Source organism: Capricornis sumatraensis, chromosome 8 (genome assembly GCF_032405125.1).
Source record: "Capricornis sumatraensis isolate serow.1 chromosome 8, serow.2, whole genome shotgun sequence".
Classification (NCBI taxonomy): Eukaryota; Metazoa; Chordata; class Mammalia; order Artiodactyla; family Bovidae; genus Capricornis; species Capricornis sumatraensis.
The window spans coordinates 51575035-51594606 of record NC_091076.1 but is presented as its reverse complement, the minus strand read 5'-3'; the positions used below and the strand labels follow the sequence as shown (position 1 = coordinate 51594606).

At 37.1% G+C, this 19572-nt stretch overlaps 1 protein-coding gene across 1 annotated transcript in view; it reads left to right on the top strand.

Moving 5' to 3' along the window:
• Positions 1-19572, top strand: part of CA10 (carbonic anhydrase 10) — a 783887-nt gene that overhangs the window by 257176 nt on the left and 507139 nt on the right. The window contains exon 3 of the mRNA XM_068978556.1: positions 8080-8222. Within this exon, the coding sequence (XP_068834657.1) occupies positions 8080-8222 (143 nt within the window). The remainder of the gene's footprint in view (positions 1-8079; positions 8223-19572) is intronic.

The following is a 19572-nucleotide window of genomic DNA, read 5'->3' as shown; positions in this document are numbered from 1 at the left end:
AAGCTGAGCACTGAAGAATTGATGCTTTTGAACTGTGGTGTTGGGGAAGCCTCTTGAGAGTCCCTTGCAGTGCAAGGAGATCCAACCGGTCCATCCTATAGGAGATCAGTCCTGGGTATTCATTGGAAGGACTGATGTTGAAGTTGAAACTCCAATACTTTGGCCACCTGATGTGAAGAGCTGACTCATTTGAAAAGACCCTGATGCTGAGAAAGATTAAGGGCAGGAGAAGAAGGGGACAACAGAGGATGAGATGGTTGGATGGCATCACTGACTCAATGCACATGAGTTTGGGTTGACTCTGGCAGTTGGTCTTGGACAGGGAGGCGAGGCATGCTGTGGTTCATGGGGTTGCAAAGGGTCAGACACAACTGAGCGACTGGACTGAATAAGTATGGGCACCCCTTGTTCTGTTTTCACAGCCTTCCTCTTATAGCATTTCCCAAGAACCTCGATTAACACCACATTTGCAGATCTATTCTGGGTCCTTTTTTTACCTGAGGTCCCTGGACTGGTTTGACACATTAATTATGTCTCAACACATTCAGTGATTCTAAGAGCATTGACCTCTTTCATCTGGACTAGTCCAGCTCTTCATGAGCAGTCATCCCCCTTAGGTCTTGGGGCCCTGAAGATGAAACACATCTTTTCTTGCATGTAACAAAAAATTTTTTTACCCAGCTATAGTTGAATGGTTTTCTAAAGTCCTAACTATTTTTGGAATGATTGACATTTAAAGCAATTGATTTGAACTTTTGCAGTTTAAATCAATTTCAACTGGAGTCTAGACATTAAGCGAAAGGAAACTTTCACTTTACCAAAAAAGAAATGGCATCAAAAATTTTACAATGGCCACAACAACAACTTAACTCTGAAACCCTGATTCTGATAATCTGCTCAGATATGAAACCTGCTAGGGAGCAAGGGATTTCAAGCAGTTTGAGTCTTGAGACCTGAGTAATGATGCTTACTCTGTCCTTCCCTGACTCTCCCTGGCTGTTTGGCTTTGAGCTGAGGACATTCCCTCCCCTTATGGCTTTCATTTCATTGTAGCCATTTAGATTAGATGACCTCTAAGGTGGCTTTGGTTTCTGAAAGATCATTAATTTCTGGCTGATTTAAAATGAATAATCCAGTGGTGAATAAACTTTGATACCCTTTTAGGAGTGAAGCTAATGGTACACTTGAACAAGGAAGAGTGGTTCTCCATTGTCTAAGCATGTAGTTAGAACCAGACAAACAGGCTTCAGCAGTAAAGTGAATATGTAAAACCCTGAAACTTTTTGTCATAAACAATTCCATGCCCATCAGCAGATGAATGGATAAGAAAACTGTGGTACATATACACAATGGAGTATTACTCAGCCATTAAAAAGAATACATTTGAATCAGTTCTAATGATGTGGATGGAACTGGAGCCTATTATACAGAGTGAAGTAAGCCAGAAAGAAAAACACCAATACAGTGTACTAATACATATATATGGAATTTAGAAAGATGGTAATGATGAGCCTATATGTGAGACAGCAAAAGAGACACAGATGTATAGAACGGACTTTTGGACTGTGGGAGAGGGTGGGATGATTTGGGAGAATGGCATTGAAACATGTATACTATCATGTAAGAAATGAATCGCCAGTCTATATTCAATACAGGATACAGGATGCTTGGGGCTGGTGCACAGGGAAGATCCAGAGAGATGATATGGGGTGGGATGTGGGAGGGGGTTTGGGATTGGGAACTCATGTACACCCATGATGGATTCATGTCAATGTATGGCAAAACCAATACAGTATTGTAAAGTAAAATAGAGTAAAAATAAAAATAATAATAATAATAAAAGAATTCCACGCTCAATCAAATTCCATGCCCAAGCAAATCAGATATTCGTATAAAACTTCCACTGTTTGTGTTTTATGGGGGTAATTTTGGGGTGTGAAGTTTATTAATAAAACACAGTAGCATGGTATATTTCTCCACCTAATAGTGTCCTCTTTAGTTTCTTTCACCAGTGGAGAAATATACCGTGTTCATGGAGTGGAAGAATCAATATAGTGAACATGAGTATATTACCCAAAGCAATCTATAGATTCAGTGCAATCCCTATCAAGCCACCAATGGTATTTTTCACAGAACTAAAACAAATAATTTCACAATTTGTATGGGGGGAAAAAAAAAAAAAACCCTCTAATAGCCAAAGCAATCTTGAGAAAGAAGAATGGAACTGGAGGAATCAACCTACCTGACTTCAGGCTCTACTACAAAGCCACAGTCATCAAGACAGTATGGTACTAGCACAAAGACAGACATATAGATCAATGGAACAAAACAGAAAGCCCAGAGATAAATCCACACACCTATGGACACCTTGTCTTTGACAAAGGAGGCAAGAATATACGATGGAAAAAAGACAATCTCTTTAACAAGGGGTGCTGGGAAAACTGGTCAACCACTTGTAAAAGAATGAAACTGGAACACTTTCTAAGACCATACACAAAAATAAACTCAAAATGGATTAAAGACCTAAATGTAAGACCAGAAACTATACAATTCTGAGAGGAGAACATAGGCAAAACACTCCTCAACATAAATCACAGGAGGATCCTCTATGACCCACCTCATATAACCCATATCATCTCTCTGGATCTTCCCCGTGCACCAGCCCCAAGCATCCTGTATCCTGTATCGAATATAGACTGGCAATTAATTTCTTACATGATAGTATACATGTTTCAATGCCAAATGGGAAACAAATGGGACCTAATTAAACTTAAAAGCTCCTGCACAACAAACCATAAGCAAGGTGAAAACACAGTCTTCATAATGGGAGAAAACAATAACAAATGAAGCAACTGACAAAGAATTAATCTCAAAAATATACAAGCAACTCATGCAGCTCAATTCCAGAAAAATAAAACACCCAGTTAAAACATGGACCAAAGAACTAAACAAACATTTCTCCAAAGAAGACATACAGATGGCTAACAAACACATGAAAAGATGCTCAACATCACTCATTATCAGAGAAATGCAAATCAAAACCACAATGAGGTACCATTTTACACCAGTCAGAATGGCTGCAATCCAAAAGTCTACAAGCAATAAATGCTGGAGAGGGTGTGGAGAAAAGGAAATGCTCTTACACTGTTGAGGGGAATGCAAACTAGTACAGCCACTACGGAGAACAGTGTGACGATTCCTTAAAAACCTGGAAATAGAAATACCTTATAAGCCAGCAATCCCACTGCTGGGCATACACACTGAGGAAACCAAAATTGAGAGACACGTGTACCCCAATATTCATTGCAGCACTGTTGATAATAGCCAGGACATGGAAGCAACCTAGATGTCCATCAGCAGACAAATGGATAAGAAAGCAATGGTACATATAAACAATGGAATATTACTCAGCCATTAAAAAAAATACATTTGAATCAGTTCTAATGAGGTAGATGAAATTGGAGCCTATTATACAGAGTGAAGTAAGCCAGAAAGAAAGACACCAATATAGTATAGTAATGCATGTATATGGAATTTAGAAAGATGATAATGATAACCCTGTATGCGAGGCAGAAAAAGAGACACAGATGTATATAAAAGTATTTTATACTCTGTGGGAGAGGGCAAGGATGGGATGATTTGGGAGAATGGCATTGAAACATGTATAATATCATATGTGAAATGAATCGCCAGTCCAGGTTTGACGCATAATACAGGGTGCTTGGGGCTGGTGCAGTGGGATGACCCAGAGGGATGGTATGGGGAGGGAGGTGGGAGGAGTTCCAGGATGAGGAACACGTGTATACCCGTGGAGGATTCATGTTAATATATGGCAAACCAATACAATATTGTAAAGTAATTAGCCTCCAAATAAATAAATTAAAAAACAAAAAAGAAACACAGTAGCATCTGCCCACCCTCACTGCCATAAAATAGCAGCACAAAGCATTTATGGGGTTGGATTATTTTTGTTAATAATTTTCATGTGAATATTTAAAATGCAATATGTACCAGCTATTACTATGTTGATCACACACCTGCCTTCCAAGGAAGATTCCTAAGAGATCATAGGAAAGGAAATTGTATTAATTTCCTGTTGTGGTTCTGACAAATAATAGCCACTTAGTGACATAAAACAACACAAATGTATTATCTTAAAGTTCTGGAGGTGATAACTGTGAAATGAGTCTCAGTGTCAGCAGACTGATATTCCTTTTGGAGTCTCTAGAACAAGAATCTGTTGCTTTGCCCATTCCAGCTTGTAGAGGCCAACTGTGTTCATCGGCTCATGTTTCTTACTCCTCTCCTGACCTCTCTGACCTCTCTTACCATCCTTAAATCTTTTCTCTGTATCTGTTTCCTTTCTACACTTCTCTCTGAAAATAGACCCTTGTTATTACGTTGGGCCCAGATAATCCAGGTAATCTATGCATCTCAAGATGCTTATTCAGTTCAGTTCAGTTCAGTTGCTCAGTCGTGTCCGACTCTTTGTGACCCCATGAATCGCAGCAGGCCATGCCTCCCTGTCCATCACTAACTCCCGGGGTTCACTCAGACTCATGCCCATTGAGTCAGTGATGCCATCCAGCCATCTCATCCTCTGTCGTCCCCTTCTCCTCCTGCCCCCAATCCTTCTCAGCATTAGAGTCTTTTCCAATGAGTCAACTCTTCCCGTGAGTACTGGAGTACCAAAGTACTGGAGTTTCAGCTTTAGCATCATTCCTTCCAAAGAAATTCCAGGGCTGATCTCCTTCAGAATGGACTGGTTGGATCTCCTTTGCAGTCCAAGGGACTCTCAAGAGTCTTCTCCAACACCACAGTTCAAAAGCATCAATTCTTCGGCACTCAGCCCTCTTCACAGTCCAACTCTCACATCCATACATAACTACAGGGTAAAACATAGCATTGACCAGATGGAACTTAGTCGGCAAAGTAATGTCTCTGCTTTTGAATATGCTATCTAGGTTGGTCATAACTTTTGATAATTCATTAATTAGTTTTAGTAATTTATTCCCAGTACATTTTACAACATAAGGTAACACATTCACATGTTCTGGGGATAGGATGTGGACATCTTAGGAGGAGTCGATTATTCAGCCTATGTCTGAGGCCATAGATACCAACAAAGGCCCAAGAAGTAAATGACTATCTAAAGTAATAATCTAATAAGCTAATCTGTGGCAGTGCCATGAATATATCCCCAGGATCCTCACATTGGCCATGTTTATGTACATCACTGATGAAAACAGGTAGGAATATGCACTGATGGAGTCTTTATTTTTATAATAATCTTGAAATTATAGAGAAATAAGTATAAAATTCAGTGAATTTAAAAGACCATTTTAGAGATAATAGTTTATATTTTTTAAAAAAAAATATTTTTAATGTAAGAGTTTCCTTAAAATTTTAATTTTGTTGGGTCATGGTACCTTCTAATGATAACGTGACTTGCAGTGATAATATAACTTAAATAATGATGGGAAATGAAGGTGCCAATGAACAACATGTACATATTCTCCTAACTAATTCTTCTCTTCCTTATCCTTTTCTTTCTCCTTCTGAAACTCTGGTCATGGCTGCCATTTTGAAAATCTGTTGTAACTGAAAAGCTAATTCAAACTTTTTTTTTTTTTTTACTTTATTTTGCTTTACAATACTGTATTGGTTTTGCCATACATTGACATAAATCTGCCATGTGTGTACATGAATTCCCAATCCTGAACCCACCTCCCACCTCCCACCCCATATCATCTCTCTGGATCATCCCCATGCACCAGCCCCAAGCATCCTGTATTCAGTATCAAACATAGACTAGCGATTCGTTTCTTACCTGATAGTATACATGTTTCAATGCCATTCTCCCAAATCATCCCACCCTCTCCCTCTCCCACAGAGTCTAAAAGTCCATTCTATACATTTGTGTCTATTTTGCTGTCTCACATACAGGGTCATCATTACCATCTTTCTAAATTCCATATATATGTGTTAGTATACTGTATTGGTGTTTTTCTTTCTGGTTTACTTTACTCTGTAAATAGGCTTCAGTTTCATCCACCCCATTAGAACTGATTCAAATGTATTCTTTTTAATGGCTGAGTAATACTCCATTGTGTATATGTACCATCGCTTTCTTATCCATTCATCTGCTGATGGACATCTAGGTTGCTTCCATGTCCTGGCTATTATAAACAGTGCTATGATGAGATAGATCACATCCTGGGCCATAAATCTGATAAATTTGATAAATTCAAAAAAACCTGAAATCATTCCAAACTTTTTAAATTGACGGTAATGGAGCTACCAGAGGCTTATTACCATGGTTTTATCCAAATTATTTGTCATATTTCACAATAAGATGTTGAAGCATTCTTCTAAGGCTCTAAGGAAATTGTTTTTATCTCTTCTCCCACTTCTACACAATAATTGCTTTAACAGTTAAAAGGGTTATAGAATTTTGACTTTAGATGAGATTAGACATATTGTCCAGCCCAATACTTTTCTCTTTCATATTATCTTTGGCAGATATTTGCCATATTCTTCTCTTGCCTGTTTTCTTCACCCATGACATGGGAAGGAATGATGGCTGCTGTAAATTAAAAGCTGTATTTAGTTTTAGTTCCTGAGAGAGTAGGTACTTTTGAGAGGGTTGTGATTTTATATTGTTAGGCTCATGTTCTTTACTTCCTCTGCTGCCGGCTTTGGTGCCCCTCTTCTAGAGTTTTATACACACTTGACTTAACTGCATGCTGTTCCCTACCCTCAGTGCCGTAATTGTTCTTACATGTATCTGCCTTCAAAATTCAACCTAACCCAGTGATGGGCATGCAATAATAATTCACTGTACTGCTGATGGATGTGGTAGATGGATGAATGAATGATGACTATATAATCTCAGAGGCATGACACATGGATTCAAAGAGATACTAAGGTGGCCGGGAAAGGTTGAAGATACAGCTTCTGATCATCACTGACATAACATTAGTAGGTTATTTACACTAACATTCTGCTAACTTTCTTAAACAGAGTAAAATATGACTGGAAATAGGATAAAAATTTGTTTAATAGATTCTTTAATGTGACACTGAAGATAAGTGGCTGGTTTCCTTTCAGATATTTCCATTTAGCACTCAATTCCATCCTTTTCTGCTTATCAATGAACATACCCTTCAGGTGTGGTTACATTAAGTCAAGTTGCCAAGCTGTTGTTTGGCATTGATTGCATGCATGCATGCTCAGTTGCTCAGTTGTTGCTGATTCTTTTTGACGCTATGGACTGTACCCTGCCAGTCTCCTCCCTCCATGGGATCCTCCAGGCAAGAATACTGGAGTGGGTTGCCATCTCCTCCTCCAGGGGATCTTCCTCATCCAGGAGTTGAACCTGAGTCCCTGCATTGGCAAGTGGATTCTTTACCACCAAGCTACTTGGGAAGCTCCCTGATATTGGTTGGGGGTTCATAAAATAATTCACTCCCTCAGTTTGGTCTTGACAACAGAGAATAATATCTTGTATATGTTGAATGCTTTCTAGGTCAAGGTTGATTTCCATATCATTTCTGTCAAACAAAGAAGCAAAGTATCAGCTAGGCATTGCTAAATATTTAGTGCACGTCAATATGAACAGAAGAGAAGGAAATGACAACCCAATGTTCTTGCCTGGAGAATCCCAGGGACAATGGAGCCTGGTGGGCTGCCATCTATGTGGTCACACAGAGTCTGACACAACTGAAGCGACTTAGATAAACATATACATATATATGAGTAGGTGATGTGGCTGGTCTATGCCATCTTCTTATTATGGTATTAATATTGACTGTACCCATCAAAGAGGCCACAGGATAGTGGGTCTGAAATAACAATCTCTGATCTTAAGACATCATGAAGGTAAGACTTAGAGAAGTTGACCAAGATTCAGGCTAGGAAACTGCCATGACACCCAAGGATGTCTATGGGTGGGGAATATTGTATGGCTCTCTGATTTTATGACTTTCGTGCCATAGTTCTTATTACATTGTTTCCCCAGCCTTCCACCCAGCTTGATTCTACTTTTTTACCTTTTTTTTTTTTTTTTCCTGTTTCTAGTTCCTTCTTTCTGGGGATTGGTGAACTCAGCTTGGAATCTTTGCTCTGTGGGGAAACGGCAGTCGCCAGTCAACATAGAGACTAGTCATATGATCTTTGATCCCTTTCTGACACCCCTTCGCATCAACACTGGGGGCAGGAAGGTAAGTAACCATGTTGCTTCCATTGTGAAGTTGAGGATAGGGGAGATGCTGATTCTGAAAGCCAAACTTCTAGTCCTTGATCTCTGTGATGAGCTTGTCTTTCCACCCAGGAGTAATATCACAGATTTCAGGTCTATTGCTAACAAATATGTCTTAATCATGCTTTTTCTCTACCCAGTCAATCTCCATGCTTCTGATTACTTTTGTACTCCCTGAATGTTTCCTGAGGTCCTATCCCTTGGAAGTGAAAGGTTGTTGTATCACGCAAGGATGCCTGGATTCTTGGCCCTGAAGGAGAATTCAATCTGGGGCTAGAGACGAGGCTTAATCACTCAGAGCTTTTGTGTAATAAAGTTTTATTAAAATATAAAAGAGATAGAGAGAGCTTCTGACATAGACATCAGAAGGGGGCAGAAAGAGTACCTCACTGCTAGTCTTCAGCTGGATTTTATGTAGCCACTAGCAGTCTGTTAATGAAAGAAAGGAATGCCTTAAAACTCAGAATGGCACCAGGCCCCTCACCCATAAGATGCATTTTGGGATAATCTTGGCACCAAATGGTTCATCCTGGGCCACAAAATGATTAACTTGAATCTTGAAGAAGGGCAGATCACCATACAAATAGTTTCATTTACATAGATTAGGGGAACAATATCTGAATATAACATACTGGTTTGTCAAGTAGGTTCTGAGCCTAGAGGCGGAACCAACTTGAAGACAGAGTTTGGGGTAAATGCATAGTACATTAGCATAGCTTAAAATAAACATTTCCATAAGAAAAAGGCATTGGTTATATCTCTAGGTCTGAGAATACTTAACTTCAGGTGAAACCAAGTGTCATTATGGCAACACAGTATTTTAAGAGAAAACTCCTTTTAAATTTGTATAGAGAAGGAAAAAATATGGCTAGTTTGTTTCCTCCTGCCGCTTAAGAGAGATAAAAATGTCTGACACTTGCAAGCTATTTCCTCCATTTGGAGACCTTCTCACCTGTTACCCTCTCTAGAAGCCCATGAAGGAAGATCAGAAAACAGTGTTTGCCAAACCCTAAATATCATGCTGGGAAATTCTTCCTCTCAGAAACCTCTTTACTGGGGCTTCTTTTAACCTCAACAAAGTGAAAATCTTTTTATCAAAAGTAATATCAGACATTTATCATCCTGTAAGGAAAAACAAACAACAATCACCTTAGGTGGTTTCTGAGAAAAACAATAATTAGTCTTACTAGGGCTTCCTGGGTAAGAATCCTATCTCCTGCATAGAAATGCTGAACGATGATTCCCATTCTCACACCAGCATCCCTCCTTTTCTCCCCCCACTTCCCTTCCCCCCATGATAAGCATCTCCTTAGTTTATAGAAGAGTATAATATCCATGGGGTCTTCTCATCACAGGAATCTAGCATTTATTTTGCTACCTTTTACTGTTGAGTATGTTGTTGAAGGTGGAAAAAAAATACAGAAAATTGTGTTTGAAGGTGACTTAGCTATTATGTACTCAAGAGAAATGGAAAATCATTTATGTGTAAGAAACTATGGTTAAAATTATGGATAACTTTTGCTATTGCTAGTAATTGATTTTCCAGGGTTTGGGCTCCTTGGGGTCTGATTTCTACACCCCTTATGCAGTCGGTTCACCTTGATTACCACAAGTTTGTAAGCAATCTTTTTGTTTTCAGACTTTTTTTTTTTTTTCTTGTCATGTAGTTTACACATACATACAGAAAAGTCAAATGGCCCATCAAAGTGTTGTTAGCAACCTTGGTTCAGGTCACAAAGCAAGTTTCAGAAGATCTTCTTGTGATTGATACTATTCAGCTAAGTAGAGTTTGTGTGCTGTTTTGAATATGACTTAGGAAGCATTTTTATAAAAATGTCCTATAAAAAGGTCCTTATTTCGTGTGGTTTATTGTTCTGATTCTGTTAAAAACTAACCTGCCTTAATTATTCTTCCATTCTCAGTTTTATTTTTGCAAAGCCTAAGGGGATCTTGAATTGGGTGAAATATATACCTTTCTCTAAAAAGTTGATCATTCAGGTCATCGTAACCATGTATAGGTTCCCTGACCAATATATTTAAAAAGGCAATTTTGAGTATTCAATCATTCTTTCTTCCTTGAAGAGGGTGATTGAGGGAATAAGTGTACCCCAGGCAAAGTGAAAATTCTAAAAATGTAACCATACACACACACAAAGTATATAGAAGGTTGGTATCTGAATTCCAGAGATTACCTGAAAAATGGCGAGAAAGGCTGAAGCACAGAGACTGAAGAGGAGTTAATGAGGAGATAAGTATGGAAGAGTAATGTGAGGTGAGATCCTGATACCATGTTAAAGAAATGGATTTTTTCATAAGGATATGCAAGGATTTAAAGCATTATTGGGTAGATGGTACATAGGGAGCGGAATAGAATAGGAATTAAGCTAACACAAATAGTGAATATGTAAGTTTCATTTTTCATCATACCATCTTAGAGGAAAATCTTAGTGTGAAAGAAATTAAAAAACAAAACAAAATGAAGATAACTTCTCTCTGCATAGAAATGCTGAACTATGATTCCCATTCTCACACCAAATAAATTTTATATTGGAAAAAAAAAAAAGAATGAGAGATAGCTGGAGTTAAAAATCGTTCATAAATTATGTTGCTTTTCAGTGTTTTTTTTTTTTTGTTATATGTGATTTAAAAAATATATTTTCAATTTAGTAAAGTGTGTCTGATCCACGTCAACTTTTAAATGCATTGGAGTTTGAAATTTTTGAAATATTTACTTTTGATGGTGTTAATTTTATATCTGGCATGATTTGTGTTGTCAACTGTTAGAAGAGCTGAGAACTGTCTGATGATATCCTTTGCATTTGTGAAAGGCCAAAAATAAAATATAGATGGTAGTTGGATAAACTAATGGGTAATAAAATACCTAAACTTGATAGACAATAATTAAATCACGCTTGCAATCTTTTAAGATATATGGACTTCCCTGGTGGCTCAGACGGTAAAGCATCTGCCTGCAATGCGGGAGACCCAGGTTCGATTCCTGGGTCGGGAAGATCCCTTGGAGAAGGAAATGGCAATCCACTCCAGCACTCTTGCCTGGAAAATCCCATGGACGGAGGAGCCTGATAGGCTACAGTCCATGGGGTTGCAAAGAGTCGGACATGACTGAGCGACTTCACTTTCACTTTCACTTACTGAATTGGGGTTTATTTTGGAAGTGAGGATTCAGATCAGTGGCTCTGAATTTAATTTTTCCTCAAAGAAACATGTATCTAACTCAAAAGGTTTAAAAACCTCCCCACCAGATTGGGAGGTTTTGTAGAATTTGGGAAGGCTGCCACAGTTTGAAGTCTAAGATCAGCTGGGTATCAATATGTAAAATCCATCCCAGTCATCATGTGTTTTATTTGACACTTTTATCCACGAGCATCATTCTTGCTCATGTTTAAATGAACAGGGTTTACAAAGCCATGAAGCTGCTTTGATGTAGTACCTGACTGTGTTACTATGTTTGTTTGAACATATTTGACCTGGCATAAGGCTCAGATGATGAACTACAGGTTTTTTCTTTTTTTTTTTTTTTTTTTTTTGGGTTTGTTTGTTTTGCTTTTCCTGCTTTTTGTTTTCATTTTGTTTTTTGTTAGGGCTGAAATTCAATGTGAACACAGGAATGCAAAGAGTAATAATAGATAAAAATCAAAGTATAATCATGCCTTGATATAATAAAAGGTATTTATCATGTGTGAAAAATGATTTATTTTACCTTTCAAGTTGCTTATTTACAATGGTAGTTTTTAAGCAATGGTACTTTTTGTTCCAGTTGTTCATATCTGACACATAGGACTCTTATGGACAAAATCCAAAATAAGCATACTTTCAAACAATACTCAAACATGTTAGTTTTGCAAATGCATATAAGAATCCTATTTTGGGGAGAAATGTCGCCAAGATGGAAGAATAGGAAGACCCTGAGCTTACCTCCTCCCATGGGCACACCAAAGTTACAATTACACAGCAACTATCAACAGGAACCTCAAGACTAGCTGAAAAATTTTCCATAACTGAAGATATAAAGAAAGAGCTGCAATGAAATGAGTATGAGGAATGGAGACATAATCCAGTTAAGACCCATACCCCTTTCTAGGCAACCCATAAACAGAAGAACAATAACAAATGCAGAGCTTCTCTCCAAGGAGAAAGAGGTCCAAGCCTCACATTAAGCTCACCAATTAAGGTGTCTTGTACCAAGAAGTTGAGCTCCAAGAATGTCTAGCTGTGAAGGTCAACAAAGTAGTTGGCCCTGACACAACAGAAAGTGCCACATAGGGGGCACTCTTAGAGCCTATAGCTCTGCTGACCATAAGAGAATGTGTTCATAGGCTCCATAGTACATCTCCTACATGAATCCAATTCTCCAGAATCAGGTAAAGTAACCAAATTTTCTAACACTAGAAATAAATACAGAAAATAGGCAAAATGAGGAGATAGAAATATGTACCAAAGAGGCAACAAGACAAAATCTCAGAAAAAATGTTAACAAAATGGAGATAAGCAGTCTACAGCCATTGAGATACTCAGTGAACTCAGGAGAAGAAAGGAAGAACACAGGGAGAAATGCAACAGAATTAGAAAATATAAAGAACCAAATGGAACTGCAATTTAATTTAAAAATACAATTAAAAAAGATTAAATTTAAAAACCAATTTAAATTTAAAAATACAGTGGAAGGAATCACATTAGATTAAATGATACAGAGGAATGGATCAGTTAACTGGAAAAGAGCAGTGGGAATCACCCTAACTGAACAAAAAAAGATTTTAAAAAATTTATAAAATGAAGGTAGTTTAAGATACCTCTGAAACAACATCAAGCACTCTAATGTTCTAGTGGGCCCCGTATACTAGTGTGTCTCAAGACCATTAGTATAGGGGACTGAAGAAGAAGAAGAGAGAGAAAGGGGCAGAGAACTTATTTGAAGATAAGTTCTCTTCAAGATAATAGCTGAAAACTTCCCTAACCTGTGAAAGGAAACAGATACAGGTCCAAGTAGCAAAGGAGTTCCAAAGAAGGTAAGAAGAAAGAAGATCACACTAAAACACTGTAATTAAAATAGCAAAATATAAAGATAAAGAGAGAATATTAAAAGGAACAAGATAAAAGCAACTAGTTACATGTGAGGGACTTCTCGTAAGTCTATCAGCTGACTTTTCAGCAGAAACTGCATAAGCCAGAAGGGAGTGTCACAATATATTCAAAGTGATGAGAGGAAAAACCCTACAAACAAGAATATTCTATCCAGCAAGACTACCATTCAAATTTGAAGATGACAGAATTTTAGAGACAAGAAAATCAAAAAAAGAGTTCAGCACTACTGTCTTTACAAGATATGTTAGAGGGACTTATCTAAGCAGGAAAGATGACAACTAAAAATATGAACATTGCAAAAGGAAAAATCTCATTGGCAAAGGAAAATATACTATAAATAAAAGAGATCAACCATTAATAAAACTACCTATTTTTGTTGTTTTTCAGTCACTCAGTCGTGTTTGACTCTTTGTGACCCCATGGAATGCAGCACACTAGGCATTCCTGTCTTCATCTCCCAGAGCTTTCTGAAACTCAAGTCCATTGTGTAAGTGATATGATCCAACCATTTCAGCCTCTGTTGTCCCCTTCTTCTCATGCCTTCAAACTTTCCAAGCATCAGGGCCTTTTGGAACATATTGGCTCTACATATCAGATAACCAAAATTTGAAGCTTCATCATCAGGCCTTCCAGGGAATATTCAGGGCTGATTTCCTTTCCGGTTGACTGGTTTGATCTTCTTGCAGTCCGAGGGACCCTTGAGTCTTCTCCAACATCACATTTCAAAAGCATCATGTCTTATTTTGCACTCAGACTTCTTTATGGTTCAACCTTCACATCCATACATGACTACTGGAAAACAACAACAACAACAACAACAACAACATAGCTTTCACTAGATGAATGTTTGTCAGTGAAGTAATCTTTCTTTTTTTTAATATGCTGTCTAGATTGGTCATAGGTTTTATTCCAAGGAGCAAGCTTCTTTTAATTTCGTGGTTGCAGTCACAATCTCCAGTGATTTTTGAGCCAAGAAAATAAAGTCTGTCACTATTTCCAATGTTTCCACATCTATTTTTCATAAAGTGATGGGACTGGATGCCATGATCTTAGTTTTTTTAATGTTGAGTTGTAAATCAGCTTTTCATTCTCCTCTTTCACTTTCATCAAGGGGCTTTTTAGTTCTTCTTTACTTTCTGCCATAAGGGTAGTGTCATATGCATATCTGAGGTTATTGATATTTCTCCTGGCAATCTTTATTTGAACTTGCTTCATCCAGCCCAGCATTTCACTTCATGTACCTTTGCATAGAAATTAAGTAAGCAGGGTGACAATATACAGCCTGACATACTCCATTCCTGATTTGGAACCAATCTGTTGTTCCATGTACAGTTCTAACTGTTGCTTCTTGACCTAAATGCAGGTTTCACAGGAGGCAATTAAGGTTGCCTGGTATTCCCATCTTTTTAATAATTTTCCACAGTTTGTTGTGATCCACACAGTCAAAGGTTTTAGCATAGTCAATGAAACAGATGTAGATGGTTTTCTGCAATTCTGTTCCTTTTTCTGTGATCCAATGGATGATGACAATCTGACCTCTGGTTCCTCTGCCATTTCAAAATCCAGCTTGAATATCTAGTTGGAGAACTTTGAGCATTACTTTGCTAGCGTGTGAAATGAGTGCAATTTTCTGGTAGTTTCAACATACTTTGGCATTGCCATTCTTTGGAATTGGAATGAAAACTGACCTTTTCTAGTCCTATGGCCACTGCTCAGTTTTTCAAACTTCCTGGCATATTGTGTGCAGCACTTTAACAGCATCACCTTTTAGGATTTCAAGTAGCTCAGTTGGAATTCCATCACCTCCACTACCTTTGTTCATTGTGATGCTTCCTAAAGCCCACTTGACTTCATAAGTCAAGATAACTCACTCTAAGTGACTGATCACACTATCATGGTTATCTGAGTCATTAAGATCTCTTTTTTGGTATAATTCTTCTGTGTGCCTCCCACTCTTCTTAATATCTTGTTTCTTTTAGGTCCATACAGTTTCTGTTCTTTCTTGTGCACATCTTTGCATGAAATGTTCCATTGGTATCCTAATTTTCTTGAGGAGGACTCTAGTCTTTCCCATTTTACTGTTTTCCTGTATTTCTTAGCATTGTTCACATAGGAAGGCCTTCTTATCTCTCCTTGCTACTCTTTGGAACTCTGAATTCTTTGGAATCCAGGTGGGTATATATCTTTCATTTATTTCTTTGCCTTTCAGATATCTTCTTTTCTCAGAAATTTTTAAGGCCTCCTCAGAAAACCATTTTGTTTTTTGAATTTCTTTTTCTTGGGGATGGTTTTGATCACTGTCTCCTGTACAGTGTTACATACCTCCATCCATAGTTATTCAGGCCTGCTGTCTATCAGATCTAATCCCTTGAATCTATTTGTCACTTCCATTGTATAATGGTAAGGGATTTGATTTAGGTCATACCTGCATGGCCTAGTGGTGTTCCCTACTTTCTTTAATTTACATCTCAATTTTGCAATAAAGAGTTCATGATCTGAGACACAGACAGCTCCCAGTCTTGTTTTTGCTGTCTGTATAGAGCTTCTACATCCCTGGTTGCAAGGAATATTATATATCTGACTTTGGTATTGACCATCTGGTGATATCCAAGTGTAGACTTCTCTTTTGTGTTGCTGAAAGTGGATGTTTGCAATGATTAGGTGTTCTCTTGCCAAAATTGTTAGCCTTTGCCCTGCTTCATTTTGTACTCTAAGGCCAAAGTTGCCTGTTACACCAGGTAACTCTTGACTTCCTACTTTTTCATTTCAGTCCTCTATGATGAAATACTTTTTTTTTTTGGGGGGGAGGGTGTTACTTGTAGAAAGTTAGTAGGAAAGTTAAAAGGCAAAAGTAGTAAATTTATCTATATCCATAATAAATAGTTAAGAAATCCACAGACCAGAAAGCTATAAAATATGAGGTAAAAAATTAAGTATGGGGGGTAAAAAGGAAGGTTATTACAATGCATTTGAAGTGAAGAACTCATCATCTTAAAATAATCATATATTGCTATATAAAAACTTCATGGTAACCACCAACCAAAAATTGATAGCAGATACACACACACACACACACACACACACACACACACACACACACACACACACACACAGAATAAAGGGACCCAAGCATAGTGCTACATATTGTCATCAAATCTCAACATAAGAGATCAAAAGAAGAAAGGAACAGATAAGAACCACAAAAGACAATCTCAAAATAATGTTTTAAAATGGTGATGCTTGCATATTTAACAATAATTACCTTAAAGTTAAATGCACTAAATATTTCAATCAGAAATCATACAGTGGGTAAACAGATAAAAAACAAGTCCCATATATTTTCTGCCTGCAAGACACCTACCTCAGATCCAAAGACACACACAAACTAAAAATGAGGGATGCTGCTGGTACTGCTGCTAAGTCACTTCAGTTGTGTCTGACTCTGTGTGACCCCATAGACGGCAGCCCATCAGGCTCCCCCGTCCTGGGATTCTCCAGGCAAGAAAACTGGAGTGGGTTGCCATCTCCTTCTCCAATGCATGCAAGTGAAAAGTGAAAGTGAAGTCGCTGAGTTGTGTCCGACTCTTTGCGAGCCCATGGACCACAGCCTACCCAGGCTCCTCTGTCCATGGGATTTTCCAGGCAAGAGTACTGGAGTTGGGTGCTGTTGCCTTCTCTGAAATGGGGGATAGAAAAAAAGTATTCTGTGCAAATGGAAAGGAAAGAAAAACAGGCATGCTTATAGTTCCATCAGAAATAATAGAGTTTGAAACAAAGACTGTAACTGGAGACAAAGAAGAACATTATATAATGATCAAGACTTAAATCAAATAAGAAAATATAACAATTTTCTAAACTAGATAGAAGCTCCTAATATAAATAGGAGCACATAAATACATAAACCAAATATAAATATATTTAAATGGAGAAATTGACAGTAACTCAATGATAATAGGAGACTGTAAAATCCCACTTACAGAAATGGACAGATCATCCAGATGGAAAATTAATAACACTGGCTGTAAATAATATGCTCTACAAGATAGCATTAAAAGATATATATATAGAACATTTCATCTGAAAGTAGCATAATACACATTATCTTCAAACTCATATGGAACATTATTGAGAATAGATCGTATGTTAGGCCAAAAAACAAAACAAAAAACTTGAGTTTTAAATCACATTAAGCATTATTTCTGATCACAAGAGTTTGAGACTACTGATCAACTAAAAGGGAAAGAAGAAAATGCAGAAGTCACAAACACAAGAAGTCTAAACCATATGATACTAAACAACCAACTGGTTACTGAAAAAAGTCAGAAGGAAATGTAACAAAAAAAAAGAAAAAAATTGAAGACATATAAAGATAGAAATACACAGTTGAGAATCTATGAGACCCAACTAAATAAGTTAAGAAGGAAGTTGGTAATGATGCAGCCTTCTTCAGGAAACAAACAAACAAACAAACAAACAAAAAACCCTCAAATAAACAGTTCATCTGTACATGTAATGGAACTAGAAAAAGAAGAAAAAAAAATGAAGGTAGTAGAAGGAAAGAAATAACAAAGATCATAGCAGAAATAAAATAGAGAAAAGAAATGGTTTTCTTTGAAAAGAAAGCAAAACTGATAAACTTTAGCAAGAATCATCAAAAAAGAGAGATGAATCAAAGCAATAAAAATAAGAGGGAAAGTCAAACTGACACCACAGAAATACAAAGCTGTAAAAAAAACCTTATGAAAAATTATATGCTGACAAAATGGATAGCCGAGAAGAAATGGATTCATTTCTAGAAATGAACAATCTCCTAAACTAAATTAGGAAAAAATTGGAAATATGAGCAGACTGATTATCAATAATAAACTTGAATCAGTAATTAAACAATTCCCAACAAACAAAATGGATTCACAGATGAACAAGATGGCTTCACAGCTGAATTGTACCAAATATTTAAAGGAGAGTTAAAAACTATTTTTTCAAACTATTATAAAATAATTGAAGTGGGAGGAAGATTTTTGAACTTACTTTATGAGATCAACATTGCCCTGATACCAAAAGCAAAGGAAGACTCCATGAAAAAAGAAAGTTAGTATCAAATATCACACTGATGAAAATAGGTGGAAATTTTCTCAACAAAATATTAACAAACCAAATTCAACAATATATTGAAAGGATCAATAGGATTGCACCATGATCAAGTGGACTCTGTCCCAGGAATTCAAGCATGGCCCAATATCTACAAATTGATCTACATGATATATCACATAAATAAAGAATGAAAAATCATATGACCATCTTAACAGATGCAGGAAAAGCCTTTAACAAAATTCAACAATGATTTATGATAAACACTGCCAACAATGTGTGCATAGAGGTTAGATACCACAGCACAATAAGGGCCATATATGATGAGCCCACAGCTAATATGCTCAATGGTAAGAAGCTGAAAACATTTCCTGTAAGATCAGGAAGAAGATAAAGATGCCCTCTATCACCACATTGTTGGAAGTTCTAGCCACAGCAATCAGAGAAGAAAAATAATGAGTTCAAATTGGAAAAGAAGTAAAACTGTCACTATTTGCAGATGACAAGATAGTATATAGAGACAATCTTAAAGACACCAACAAAAAATGATAATTAAAAATTAATTCATTTAGGATCCAAGGTATATTTTCAATATACAGAGCTGTGTTGCATTTCTGTAAACTAACAGCAAACTATCAGAAAGAAATTTAAAAAACAACCCCATTTACAACTGCTTGAAAAAATAATATACTTAAGAATAAATCTTATAAAAAAAGGTACAAGATCTATCACTCAAAATGGTGGAAGACATTTACTAAACTAATTGAACATGATGAAACAATTGGGAAGATATACCATATTTATGGATTGGAATGAATATTGTTATAATGAGTATACTACCTAATGAATCTACAGATTCAGTACAATTCCTATCAAAGATACAAATGGCATTTTTCATAGAACCAGAACAAATAATTATTGCTAAATTTGTATGGAAACACTAAAGACCTCAAATACCGAAAACAATCTTGAAAAAAAGGACAAATCAGGAGATTTCATGCACCCTGATTTTCACCCATTCTCTGAAGCTGTAGTAATCAGAATAGTATGGTACTGGCACAAAAACAGAAACCTAGATCAATGGAACAGAATAGAAAGTCCAGAAATAAATCCATGCACCT